This window comes from Sarcophilus harrisii, chromosome 3 (genome assembly GCF_902635505.1).
Source record: "Sarcophilus harrisii chromosome 3, mSarHar1.11, whole genome shotgun sequence".
Lineage (NCBI taxonomy): Eukaryota > Metazoa > Chordata > Mammalia > Dasyuromorphia > Dasyuridae > Sarcophilus > Sarcophilus harrisii.
Genome location: NC_045428.1, coordinates 28,925,203 through 28,939,984, shown reverse-complemented (window position 1 = coordinate 28,939,984; position 14,782 = coordinate 28,925,203). Strand labels below are relative to the sequence as shown.

Below are 14,782 nucleotides of genomic sequence, written 5' to 3'. Positions count from 1 at the left end.
AGGTAGAAGTTATTAAGGTGTGGAGGCTACCATACATAGAGCCAGCATGACAGTTGGAAGGGAAACTATCATTCAAATGTGACAAAAATCTGCCTAACCTCTTCAAACCCACTATTACTTGCTTACTTTTATTGATTCACATAAAGATAAATGATGTAGCCAGAAAAATCTGGAAATATATCCCTCTAATGACTTAGAAGACAATGATAGAATAGCACGATAATAATGATGATGATGATAACAACATTAATAACTACCATTCATAGCACTTCAAGATTTGCAAAGTGTTTCATATACTTAAACTCATTTGAACCTCCCAACAACCTTATGAGATAAAGGCTGTGATTATCTCCTTTTTATAGATGAAAAAATTTAGGCCCCAGAACATTAAGCGATCTAATGTCTAAGGCAGAATTTGAACTCAGTTCTTTCTGACTCCCAGTCCTAACCTCCATTCCCAGATCTATTTAATTGAAAACTAAGGATTTAGGGGCACAGAGTATTTTCAGCTTTTCAACTTAAAGGTTGCAACTTTGGAAGAAAAAAAACAGATTTGAAAAATAATCATCATACCTCAAAAAACAGGATTTAGTTTTAGGATTAGGGCTTACACATCCAGAATGATGATTTGCAAATAAGAAATGGAGGACAGTGTGATATAGTGTACATGGTAGGTATTTAAAATGTTTTGGGTGACTCAAATAATCAACTTAATATGAAATCAGAAATATCGTGTTGGGTGTGTAACTGGCCTAATCACAGGGGAATTTGGAAGGGGACGGCAACCCTAAAACTTTTAATCCAGATACTCTTATAGAGAATAAGTTAGATGTGGAGAGAAGAGCCCTAGTAGAGCAGATGCCTCATAATTCTTATGTGGAAAAAATAGAAATGGGTAAGAATCAGTACCAGTGGGTTTGAAAATCTGAGTAATATTGTATGGACATCAGTACAATTGAAATTTTGACAATTATTATCCAAAGGAGGATAACCTGATATGTTCCTGGTATAGCCAAGGAGCTGGACTTGGAATCAGGAAAACTGAATTCAAATCCTACCCTCAACACTTAATGGTTGGGCAAGCATTTTTAAATTTTTAAACTTTCCTATCTACAAAATGATGATATTCTTTCAGGATAATATATGAAAATTACCTATTTTATAATTATAATATATTATACTATGTATAATATAAGGTTGATATATAGAATAGGAATTTTATTATTCAGCCAGTTTTCAGTCATGTACAACTTTTCATGACCCCAATTCTTGGTTTTCTTGGCAGAGATATTGGATTGATTTGCTATTTTTTTCTCCAGCTCATTTTACAAATCAGGAAAGTGAGAAAAAGAGGGTTAGTTGACTTGCCCAGAGTCACACAGTCTGAATTCATGAATGTAAGTCTTTATGACTCCAGGCAAGCATTCTATCCATTGTGCCATCCAACTGCCTGGAAGAGGAGTTGGACTTATTCAATTTAGCCCCAAAGTGTAGAACATGGGGCAGAAAGATGCCCTAAGAATAAGATTTAGTCTGAATAGAAGGAAAAACTTGATGATGATCTTCAAAAATTGAATGTGAAACCATGGGAGAAATTGTGGTTCTACTTCAGAAGAGGCCTTCAAAGAAAGGCTGGATAAGCTTTTATCAGGAATATTGCTTTGAAGAAGCAGTAAGATTTATTTCTGATAAGCAAAAATCAACTGGTGCTGTGAAAGTTCAGGAAAGAGACCATGTTATCTTGGAGTTCATAAATTGGGAGCTAAAAGTGAGCTGGACCTTAAACTTTAGGAACACATATTTCTAAATGTCCAGAGGAGGAAAAAAAAAGTTCAAGATCCCATTGAAAGAAATTCTAAAAGGAAATGTCTCAATAAGATTAAAAGACTTTAAGATGTTAAACTCTTAGTATACAATAGTCCCCAGGAAACAGATAAGGGGGGGAAAGTCTAAAAAGGAAAACCTTGCTATATAACGAGATCTCTTAAATGAAGGAATGTCTCACAAAGGATTAGTATATGAGCCTATTAAAATGTTGGGATGCCTACCCAAATAAATAACACTAGCACAAAAAAATAAAGACCTCAAAAGAAGGGGAGGATTAACCTATGTTAAGAGCCAAAAAATATCAAAGATAAAAAATGTACACAGATAAGGGAAAATTACACCATGAAATTACATGATAGAGAAGACAAAACTACTCAATTCCAATTTTTATTCTGTCTTCTTCTCCATGAAAAAGAATTGTTTTCATACCAAAAAAAATGTTGTAAGATAAGGCATGATAGAGAGCGCCTGACTACCTTAAACACAAATATGGATCCAAATAAATTATTTTCTAGAATACGGAAAGTTCTTTTTGTCTTTTGACTTCAAGCCTACTAGCAATAAATGTAAAAAAATCAACCAAAGAAAAAGTCAGGAGATGAACAGAGAGACAAATATTGACTGAGGGATTTTTCTCACCTCTTTCCCAGGCTCAGATCTTTCTCTTAGTATACAATAGTCCCCAGGAAACAGATAAGGGGGGGAAAGTCTAAAAAGGAAAACCTTGCTGGATAATGAGATCTCTTAAATGAAGGAATGTCTCACAAAGGATTAGTATATGAGCCTATTAAAATGTTGGGATGCCTACCAAAATAAATAACACTAGCACAAAAAAAAAAATCCTTCATTCAGAGTTGCCAAGATGGGTGTACTTTATACTTAAGAAAGAGTGGATTTCAGAAAATACAAGCCAGAATATCATTCACTGGCAAAATTTGAGAATGGATTGTTAAACAGATGGCTTATAAGAGATGTTGACTGTGAACCAGCATGATGGAGGAAGGTTATTGGAATAATAAATCAAGGTGTATTTTTATTTCAACAAAGCAATGAAGAGAACACAGGATTTTGGAATCAAACTTACTATGTGACCTTGAGCAATTCACTTGCTCTCGTGGGCCTCGGTTTTCTTACCTGTAAAAATGGTTTTTTACATTTATTATATAATATGGTTTGGACACATGGTCTTTGAGTCCCTTTTAGCTTTATCTCTTTAATGCTATGATATTTTGTGGGAAAGGTGAAAAATGCAGATTAGATGATAATAAACTAAGTTGTTATACTTGGCCAAACAACTATACCCAAATAATTTTGTCCAATGAATTCATCTTGGATAGCAGTTTCTAGTGATGGCCCTTAGAGATTAGTCTTGCTCTCTCTTCTGTTCACTAATTTTATCAACCTCTCAAGTAAAAAACAGAAGAGGGGAAGCAAGACATAGAAGATAGTTCTTCATGTCTTAGAGATCAGTTCTCTGAGTTCATATCTCACATGTAATATATTCTGGCTATGTGACCTTGGACAAGTCCCTTAACATCTATGTCTAGGAATCTAAGACTATGAAATGCAAAAAAAAAAAAAAAAAAAAAAAAAAGCAGCTTGTCTGCATTAATAAATGAAGTTTCCTCACTTAAAAGTTCCCTATTCTACATAAAAACAACTTTATTGATTGTTTTTGTGAACGTCATAGAACGTCAGAGACAGCTAATATACTGGCTGACAATGGAGATTCAAAGTGTGTGCGTAGACTAAATTTATGAGTCTAGACCAGGAAAGGCTCCCACAGAAAGTGTAATTTTAGCTAAATATTAAAGGAAACCAGAGAAGCTGAGAGAGACAGAGTAGCAGGCATTGTTGGGGGGAAAAAGGAGAAACCAATATTGCCAAGAAAGAGACATAGGAGATGGAAAGCTTTAAAAAGGCCAGAAGAGCTGGGTAGGAGAATACATCAAAGAGAGTAAGGTGTGTTGGAAGCCTGGGATGGTAGGAAGGGACAAAATAATAAAATTTTTACATATCAGAAAATTTTGTATTTTGATTCTGAAGGTAATAAGGAGCCATTGGTGCTCTTTGACTAGATCAGAGTAGGGGAGTGGGATAGTAGGCTAAGGGGGTGACACGGACGGTCCTATATTTTAGAATAATCACCTTGGCAACTGAGTAAAGTTGGGAAACATTAGAAAGGTCTTGCAATAGGTCAGGTGAGAGGTGATAACCACCTGAACAAGAGTGAAGCTATGGGAAGGAAGAAGCCATGAATGCAGAAATAAGATTTAGCAACAGATTCTGCAGGTGGGATAAATACCAGTGAAGAGTTGAGAATATGGTCAGTATTTATTAAGCAGCCACTATGTGCCAACCACTGGGAAATAAAGAGTCCCTGGTCTCAAAGATGGGGGAGGTCGTGTGTAAAAATCTGAGGCTCTGGATGCTTTTTTAAATCCGCAGGTGTAAACCTCCTGGTGGGAACAGAGAATGGATTGATGTTGTTGGATCGAAGCGGACAAGGGAAGGTCTACAGCTTGATCAACAGGAGGCGATTTCAGCAGATGGACGTCTTGGAGGGCCTGAATGTTCTCGTGACAATATCAGGTATGAGTAGGAAGGCAGAGCTCACTTAATCTCATTCTATCTGTGACTGTCGCCAGCTGCCATGGGACTCAGAACCTCTGGCAGCATGGGCCTGGAGAGATCACCCAGGTCGGAGCCTAAAAAGGGAAATCTTCCTTCCTTCTTGAGCCCTAGCCCTGTGGGCCATGTCGCTCTCCCTTCTCTGCGGTGTATCTAAATCAGACAAACTCAGCAGCAAAGGCAATATGACTATGGCTCTCCCGCCCCTGCCAAGATGTACTGAGTAGCTCATTAAAGTCTCTGAGCTGCATCCCAGGGTAAATTACTGTCTAATGCATGACACAGAAAATGAAAATATTGAATTGAAGCGGGGGAGGAAGAGAGGGAGAAGGGATCATCGGCCAAATGTCTGCAGCCTTTTTCTCGGGAGCCATACTGAGTCTGTGCTAGTGCCCGTTTTGGCAGAACAGTCAGCACAACGCAGAAGCACTGTGGCTCCGCCTGTTGCTCCTGTGGGTGAAAATGATTTACTCTGTTGCTCTGTATCCCCCCAAAAAGAAGCTACAAATGGAAATGAATCATTGGGAAAGGCTGCAGTGCTGACAAACTAAAAAGGTAGCCCTAGAAATTACCTTAAAAAGAAGATTCTCCTTTTATTCTTAATGCCTCATCTCTCCCATTTTCCTTCTTTGTAGCTCAGAATGAATTAGTTTTTATGAAGGATCTGTCCATGCTTAGGTTCCCTTGCTATTATTGAAAATATTATTTATTTCAGAGATTCTTCTTCCAATGATCTTTTATGTGTTTTTGGCCCCCTTTTCCCATCAGGAAATCACAAATCCAATCCCTCCCCTTAGCTTTGGTCAATCAGGATAATTCATGGATTGGTGCCAAGTCTAAACTTTTTTTCAACTACCAAGGTATGGTCAGCATCTCTGTGTGAAAGAGAATCCTGCTGGTATCTTGCATCCTATAGTCAATCTCCTTCTCTTTTCTTGGATGTCATGTCTCTGTGGGGGTGAGGGTAAAATTATTTATCCTGTTACAAAGCTCAAGAAAGGAAAGAGCTAAATGAAAACAAAAGCTTGGAGTTCTTTGTGCTCAGCACAATATGCCTCAGAAAAAATATGTGGAAGCTCCTTGAAGACCAATGTCTTTGCTGATGAGTTCCCTGCATTTTCCTATTTTCTGGTCTCTGAAATAAGTAACTATCACCTAAAAACTCTCTTAAGGCATGAATGTCCTTAAGCTGCAGTTCAAATGAACAGAGATTTCATGTACTCTGGTCTTTAGACATATATTTCATTCACTAGACACAAAGCACCTTTGAAGTCTGTAAATCATAAAAAGGGGGTGATAGGATTTACAACTGGAAATCTCCTTGGAGATCTAAAATCTAGCCCAACCACCTCATTTGACAGGTGAGGAAATTGACATTCAGAAAGCATATCACGCAGAGAGTACTGTGGAAAGGTACAGGATTGGAAGTCAGTCCTAGATTTTGAGGCTCCTCCCAGTTCTACATCTAAAGTCCTCAGATCCTAGAATGAGTTCTGCTCTGACACTTAGAAGCAATATGATTGTTAATTGATCTTGACCTTGATTTTCTTACCTGAAAATGGGGCTAATAATAGGAAAGAATTTTGTAAATATAAAAACCTCATACATTGTAAGCTTTCGTTAATCGTACAAAATTAACTGAAGATCTAGACAGAATGAAGGAAAAATATGAACTCTCAAAGTTTACCAGTCATAGGATGATTAATCTAATACGACCATCACTGATGAGTATGTATTTAAAGAAGCTGTGCCATAGAAAGAGAGACCAAATTCTACACTTCATATATTGTTGAGCTTACTAATACTGAGAACATCTTGCCCTAAAGGATCCTAAATCTTCTTTCCTCTCTGTTCCTTTTCCATTTTTACTTTAAAGTATCTCCAAGTCAGATATCTCACAGTATCATAGAGTGTTTTATTTGCCTGAAATTAATTGTAGCTCCTTCTGTAGAAGTGAATAATTCCCATTTTTTCCCCACCATTTTAAATTCTATTATTTGTTAGAGAATTTTGATAAAGGATACAGAAAACCAAAGATAGCGATCATCAAGTCTTCACGTGGTAGGTCTAGAGAAGTGAAATGCTGTGATTTTGTCCAAAATGACCCTCCCAACACACACACACACACACACACACACACTATATATATATATAGTACAAGGGTTTTAGCAAGGAGTTGCTGGATAGATTCAGGAGGTCTATGAATTTGGATGGTGAGAATATCACATACTTCTTTTCAGTGTAATTGATTTTGTAATCCTGTGTTTTTACTTGATGCATTTACAATTGGACACCTAGCAGGTGTCCAGTAGCTTCACCCAACTGGCTGCCAAGGGGCTCCATGACATAGAAGATCTTTGGAATCCATGTACCCATGTCCTGGTACCCAAGTCACATTAATTTCATAAAAGCTTCCTTTGCACACTAAGGATAGACAGTTTATAGAGCTTTTGTCCAAGAAAAGCAGCAAAAAATGAGGAATTGAAAAAGAATGAGTTCTTAAGATAATTAGGTAAGTTAATTATTCTGGGAAAATGTTTAATTTTAATCATGAGTGCTCTGGGTCAAAACACACTGATGTTGAAATGCTATGATCTGGTCATTGCTGTGCCCCTGCTGTTTAAAAAAAAAATGTGGATGGGGGAAAGAACTCTCTTGGGGATTCGTGAAACTAAATCTCTTTTATTTCAACAGGAAAGAAGAATAAACTACGAGTTTACTATCTGTCTTGGTTAAGAAATCGAATCCTGCACAATGATCCTGAAGTGGAAAAGAAGCAAGGTTGGATCACCGTTGGGGACTTAGAAGGCTGTATACATTACAAAGTTGGTAAGTCATGGCATCGTGCTTATGAAATATGGAAAATAGGCAAGGCACTGAACTTAAAGTCAGGAAGGCCTGGTTTCATATCTTGCCTGAGACATCAGCTGTGTGACAATGAGCAATATGGAAAATAGGCAAGGCACTGAACTTAAAGTCAGGAAGGCCTGGTTTCATATCTTGCCTGAGACATCAGCTGTGTGACAATGAGCAAGTCATTTAGCCACTTGATGCTTCAGTTTCCTCATTTGTAAAATGAAAGATTTAATGATCTCTACTTTTCATTTATAATCCTATGAATTTGACCACATAGCCCATGTTTTCTTAGTCTCAAACATAAATTTAGGTTGTGTTATAGTTTTCCCATATGATAAATTTTGAGATCTTCATGTGTATTTAGTGTGATATCCCATCTGAATATGGTGCTAGCCTTTGGAAAAACTTCAAATGTTGATTCAGGAATTGGCTGTGTGTCCAGACTAGCTAAGGTCAGCACATTCATTACCAGAAAATTACTCAACAGGTAATGACATGGTTTTGACCATAGTTACTTACAAAACCATACACATACATATATGTGCACACATATGCATATATATATATATATATATATATATATATATATATGTGAAATTGTTCTATACATACTGTTATTTATCAGTTCTTTTGCTGGATGTAGTTAGTATCTTTCTTCAAATGTCCTTTGTTTTTAATTTGTATATTTATTATAGTCAAATGACTTAATTTTATTTTAAGAACAACTTTGACTATCGTTACTGTACTATATACAATGTTCTCTTTGTTCTACTCACTTTTCATTACTTCATACAAGTCTTTCCAAGATCATTGAGCTCATCATTTCTTAAAGCACAGTAGTATTCTATCACAGCCATCTATCACAACATTAAAGGGATCCCCAGCAGTTGGGGGAATGGCAGAACAAGTTCCATGATTTTTAAATGTGCATGTGACACAAACACAGCCCCAGCTCCTAAGCAACTCCCATTATTAAAGGAACAAATATATGCACAGGTAAACTCTGAAACTCCCAGATCAAGGAGAAAATAGAACAAACATCAAGTAAAAACAAAAAACAATTCAAATACAGTAGAGCCACAATTAGAATCACACAAGACCTAGCAGTAGCTACATTAAAAGTCTTGGAACATGATATATCAAAAAAGCAAAAGAATTAAAGTTGCGACCAAAAATATCATAGCCAGCAAAGTTAAGTATAATCTCGAATGAAAAAGAAAAAAAGGACACTTGTCAGACTTTCAGGATTTTATTGCAAAAGACCTGAACTTAATAGAAAATTTGACACATAAGTTCCAAGAAAAATATCAAACATCAAAAATTAATTTCAAGGGACCCAATAAGGACAAACTGTTTATATTTTATACATGGAAATGTAAAATAAATGCCTAAGATTGCAATTAATTATTGGGTAGTTAAAAAAACAGATTGAGGTAGAGCTGAATATAATGTGATTCGAAAAAGCAAAAAAAGGTAGAAAAAAGTAAAAAGTAATTATGTTATATGGATGAAGTATGAGAGCAAGAACTGACAGAGAAAATTAAATGGGGGAGGAGAGCTGGTAGTTCTGAAATCCTAATCATGTTCAAAATGAGTTAAAGAAGGAATAATATGTGTATATCTAGAACAGTGTAAATAAAAGTCTTCTAAATTTATAAAGAAATAAGAGGAACGGAATATAGAAAGGTGGGATACAGAAGAGTGTATAGACTAATGGGAATGGGATAAGGTATGTAGATTAATGGGATAAGAAGAAAGCAAAGTATGAAAAGAGAAAAAATGAAAGGAATTTATGGGGAGGGGAAGTGGTTAAGTAATAGCAAGATAAGATAGGGGGTTGAAGTAAAGGAATCACCAGGAAAGAGATACACACAAACATAATAACAATGATCAGAAGTAGAATTTATAGGGTGGAGCAGAGGTAGCCATCATTGATCTCAGTCAAAGTTACAGCTAAAATAGATTTAATCAAAAGAGAAAATATAGGAAAACTACTCTATATGTCAGCCATATTAATCAATGTTGTTTTAGACTATTTAAAAATAACCAGTTAGTACAGTGTTTGAATATTGCTGGGTTGTGGTGAATGATGAGTTGGTGAATTTAGAAAAATATTATTAAATAGAAAAAATATGGAAAGATTTGTACTTTTGGAGTTATTTTGGATGTTATCTTCCTTCAGAGAAACAAAGGACAAACAAACACAGTATGACCTTATTTAGATGTATGTGTTACAGATATATGAATTTATGTATATATTATAGATATCTATATAAAGGTATGTGTGTATATATATATATATATGTATGTGCTTATGTATATATAAACGTATCTGCATTTAATTTTAGCCTTCTTGGGAGAATTAGAGGGAAGGAAAAGGAAAGAAGAATAAAGTAAAAAATGCACAGCAGAGAACAAAAGAATACTTATAAGTAAAGGTGGACAGCTCTGAACACAACATATAGGATTTATTATATAGGCTTTCTTTATGACCATCAATGTAAGACATAGAGGATACTCTTCCTGAAAATCACTAAAAAAGAAACTATCCTAGGGAAAATACAAGCCACATCCAGACTTGTTTAAAACGGTTTTGGGAGGAAGGTGACAACTGTAAGCTTTTCTCACACTCCCTAGTGGCAAATTTTTTTTCTCAGTTATGTTTCCTGAGAAGGAACACATTTTTGACACACCAGAAGAGTTAAATTTATATATTACTTTGAGGTTTGAAGAGCATTTAACATTTGATCCTCAATCCTATAAGGTGGATGCTATTAATATCCCCATTTTATAGCTGAGAAAACTGAAGCAGACTGAGGTTAACGACTTCCTTTGTGAACTAAGGATAGGGTTATTTCTTTTGTCTCTCTCTGTCTTTATCTCTGTCTGTCTCTCTCTCTCTCTCTCTCTCTTTTTCTCTCTTTCTCTCTCTCTCTCTCTCTCTCTCTCTCTCTCTCTCTCATGTTTAATCACATATAGATAATTCTCATTCATAGCTATACAATAAAGCACCAAAAACACTTTCCTGAGAACAATATTTTTGCAGAAATGTTTAATTCAATGAAAATACCTCTCAGTTTTTTAGGAGGCAGCTGCATTTAAGGATCTCTAATCTAAGTGAAGTTAGCTTTCCCATAGCACAAGTCCTAGAGTCAAATTACTAATGTTATTTGATTTTCAATTCATTGTCTAGAGACTTCTAGCGACTAAGGCCCCAAAGGGAATGTCATTGTTCTTCAGAATCACAGAAAGCATGGAGGGTAACCAATCAACAAACATTTGCTAATAGCCTATAATATACCAGGTTTTGTGCCAGGTACTGGGGATATAAGTACTTTTTGAGACATTTCCTGCCCTCCAGAGGCTTAAATATTGGGAAATGCCAATCAAAACTGTGAATAACATTACCTCTTGTGTCAACCTTGCAACTAATTTTCAAAAAATTCAGAATATTAAGTGCCTGTTTGGAGCACAAATTCAAGTTAACCACATCCATGCTAAACATCTCTTGTAATAATCTCTTTCTCTTTCTACTTCTTTTATCACAAGACAGGATAGTCTCTTTCAACACCTGTAGAGGGAAGTGGAGACATCTCAAATATTCTGTGATTTTATGATGACTATTGTGATACTATTTTCTCATTAATGGCTAGACTGTTTAGGCAAATGGATTTTCAAGTCTTATTTTTACCCACCTCATTTGTATATTCAATTCTACTTTGCAGATGTGATGCATGCAATACAAGTACCTCCCTCCTGATAGACAATTCTGTGATTGAGACAGAGAAAATCAAATATCTAAAGAGTTACTTTTGTCCAAACAATTCATTTTAGATTGGATAATGTTGAGATGATGAAAATGAAAGTGACTTGGCTAAGTTAAGCACAAAAGGCATGACATGAATATAAATTTTATAACTTGAAAGCTAGAGTTCTTCCTATAATACTATAAGATCTGCTTTCATTTCACTTTGAACATTTAAATCAATATGTATATTCCAGACTATTTGCATTGGAATCCTAATCTTTTTTAGGAGTCACAAGAGGGTTCTCAATTATTCTTGGTTTTGCCCAAAACAGAAGCATCAGAGGACAAAAGAGAGATGGGTAGCACAGCTAACAACAAACCATTCAAAGAAGTAGAGGAAAGTTTCTTGTGTGCTGAGTATAAATTCTATTGGAAATTTATGGAAAGATATAGATAAGGATTATACAAGGTAAGAAGACATAGAGGGACCATTGTGCCATAGCAGAGGGCTATTATTATCAGTGAGATCAAGGATAAAGCAAAGTAGAATCACTGAATCCAGATGCATTGAAGTGTCCGTGATTTAGAGTATTCAGGTTAGCCTGACATACAGACAGCTAGTTGGATAGAGATATGATCAATAGACTGATAGTCTACCTAAACAAGACTATATACATGAGGCTTAATATATAGATCATTGAAGTTCAACACTGAACTTCAAAGAACTAAGAATATAATAACATCCAATAATCACCCAAGTTATACTGATCACAAGTTAGTTTTTCTTCATTGATTTAAAAGATCTTTGGGGGTATGACTGGTGTCTCAGAGTTATCATTATGACTTTCAGCATAATGAGGAATCATTATTGGATGGTTCATGTACAGCAATGCAGGGAATTATCATAAAGAATGAATAATTGACAAGACATACATAAGTATCTATATATATTTATGTGTATGCAAACATGCATGTACATATGGGTGTGAATACATTTAGACTAGAGAGAGAGAAGACAGAGTGAGATACAGGAAAAGAAAAAGAGGTTGGGGGAGAGGAGAGAAAGGGAAGGGACTAGAATGAAGATAATGAAAGAGGAGGGGAGGGGAGGGGAAGAGAAAAGATAGAAGAATTCAGTTGCTATGCAAAGTTATTATAAAGAAAGCATAGGGCAATTAATAAGCAATCATTACTTGTAACATATTCATAGAAAGTAAAATTCTTTACTCAGTATTTCCACAGTGGGGAGAAAAATGTCACTATAAGATCCAAGACTCCCGACACACTGAAATTTGAGCTGCCAATGTTTTTAATTAATAATCAAATTTCAAAAAGAAAGAAAGAATTTTTGGAAAACTTTGTTTCTCTTTCTATTCATTTATTTTTCTATTACCTCATCATATCTGATCTCTATTATGACATTAGGTTTATGTGATTTCACTTCACTTTTCCAATGAAATCACAGACAGGTCTGATAGCCCTGCCCCAAAATGTCATTCCTGGGCTCTACCATGTGACAGCCCTCTTTATCTACAGTTCATGGCACTTGTCCATAGAAAGGCAAGGAAGAGAATGTAGATAATGATTTAAAGTTACCATTACTATTAGTGATTCATAGCCAAGATCTGCTGACAAAAAAGGAAGTTCCTAATATTTTAGAGAGAGAGGAGTGGTATTGGAAACAGCCTATTCCTCGGGCTAAGTCACACCTGTGACTAGGGTGTAGCAGAAGGAGTTGAGTCAGAGGACCTGGCTTTAAGGCCCAACTCTTTTGCTTAGTACTCACATGACCTTAGGCAAGTACCTTTAACTTCAGCTTCCTTGTCTGTAAAATTCTGGAGGCATTTTTCTGTCCAGTCCCCCTTCTATCTCTAAATTGATCATCTTAAGATAGGATGTCAAATGAGGAGGTGCCTCAGAGATCCAGTTAGTTCAACACCTTCATTAAACAGGTGAGGAAACGTGCTTAAAGAGAACTGACTTATCTGGGCATCACAGCAGAGATTTTTCATTCCAAAGCTAGTGTCCTTCCCATATCACCAAGCTGTCTTCCACATGGAAAGTTCAACTTTTGCCTCTGTTATATGGGGAAATTAAACAACTTGATAATAAGCAACACATTTGCTTGCTCATGGTAGTTTTTCTTTTTTTTTTTTTTAATTTTAGTGAAATATGAACGGATCAAATTCTTGGTGATTGCCTTGAAAAATGCTGTAGAGATATATGCGTGGGCTCCTAAGCCATACCACAAGTTCATGGCATTTAAGGTAAGCAGTAACATCATTAGCAACTAGATCTTTTGTCTTGCATGTCTAACATTAAACCTCTCCTTTTTCCAACTTGCAAACGCTGCCTTGCATGCTTGGCGCCATCTTTTCCATTTCTACTATATGGATTTAACAAGTGTAGGGTCACTTTTTAGACCAAATTTCTGACTTTAAGAGACTCTGACATACTGGAAATTTTGCCAACCTAATATCTCCTCCTCCTCTTCCAAGTAACAGTATCATCCTCCAAACAGAAGTTATGTCTGTGAACAAGAAAAGTATCTGTCCTTTATCTTCTCTGGGAACATACAAAATCATAGGAGTTGGTACTGGAAAAGGTTGAGAGTTCATCTGATGCAAGTTCCTCCTTTGATAAATAAAAAAAATCTGAGATGCAGAGGGAGTTGGGCAAACTTTCCCCAATTTACACAAACTATATGGGAGAGAGTTGAGATTTGAACTCAGATTCCGAGAGTGCAAATTCAGTGTTGATTTTTGCCATGCAACACATTTTCTTTGAAAGTGAAAGCTATTATCCATGACAGAATGTGCCATGACAAATGGCAGACCCTTCCTCCAAGAGCACCGGGGTGTGGTTTAAAGGGTTATAGACAGAGAATCAGGTTCCCAACTCTATATCCAATTAGCTGCGTAATCTTGAGCAAGTTACTTGCCTTCTCTGGTCCTTGGTTTCTGCATCTAAAAGGAAAAGTTTCTAGGATCCCATCATGCCCTAACATTCTGTAGTTCTGGGATTGTTAAAGGAAAGAACTCCAGCTGATGTGAATCTAAGGCTTGAGATGAATTTGAAAGAAATGGATCTTTGTGAAACCTCTCTGTTCAGGGAAGATTCTCTTAATTCAACTAATTCATTTTATAAAGAATCACATGTTCAAAGCTAAAAGATGCCTTATAACTGATCTAGTCTACCCCTATCATTTTGAAAATGAGGAAACTGAGGCAGAAAAGTGACAATTTCTGAAAGATCATACAGTAAGTGTAAAAGCCAAGAGTCAACCCTTGGATTGTTGACCACAATTGCAGGGTTCTAACCTTATTTGTAATACCTCATATAGATTCATATTGCTTTCTTAATAAAATTCTGAACTGCTTTCAACTGAATTCTAATTATGTTAACTAAAATAAATGATTATGTCTTTGGAAATTGATTTTCATCTTTTTTTCTTCTTTCAGTTTTAATTTGCTTTTGTTTTCAATATTGGTTGGGTCTTCACTCACTATGATTGAATTGGTTGGACTGAATAGTTCTAGGGGTCTCATTCAAGTAGACTTTAAAGGCTAACCATGGTAATAAAAAGAAGACCGATCCTTTCAGGTACCTTGTTGTTTAGGGAACTTTGGCAGTGGCAAATAGTACAACATTTTTCCTAATCTAGGCTTTCTATTCTCTTCTTTTCTCCTTTTGCTCAAGTAGGCACTGGGGCTTTTTGTA

The 14,782-nt window shown here is 35.9% G+C and overlaps 1 protein-coding gene across 9 annotated transcripts in view; it reads left to right on the top strand.

Moving 5' to 3' along the window:
- TNIK (TRAF2 and NCK interacting kinase) overlaps positions 1 to 14,782 on the top strand; it is a 401,978-nt gene that overhangs the window by 378,969 nt on the left and 8,227 nt on the right. For all 9 annotated transcript variants that reach the window (XM_031957654.1, XM_031957660.1, XM_031957659.1 and 6 more), the window contains 3 exons: positions 4,276 to 4,419; positions 7,153 to 7,287; positions 13,229 to 13,329. In XM_031957654.1, coding sequence (XP_031813514.1) covers positions 4,276 to 4,419; positions 7,153 to 7,287; positions 13,229 to 13,329 — 380 coding nt within the window. The remainder of the gene's footprint in view (positions 1 to 4,275; positions 4,420 to 7,152; positions 7,288 to 13,228; positions 13,330 to 14,782) is intronic.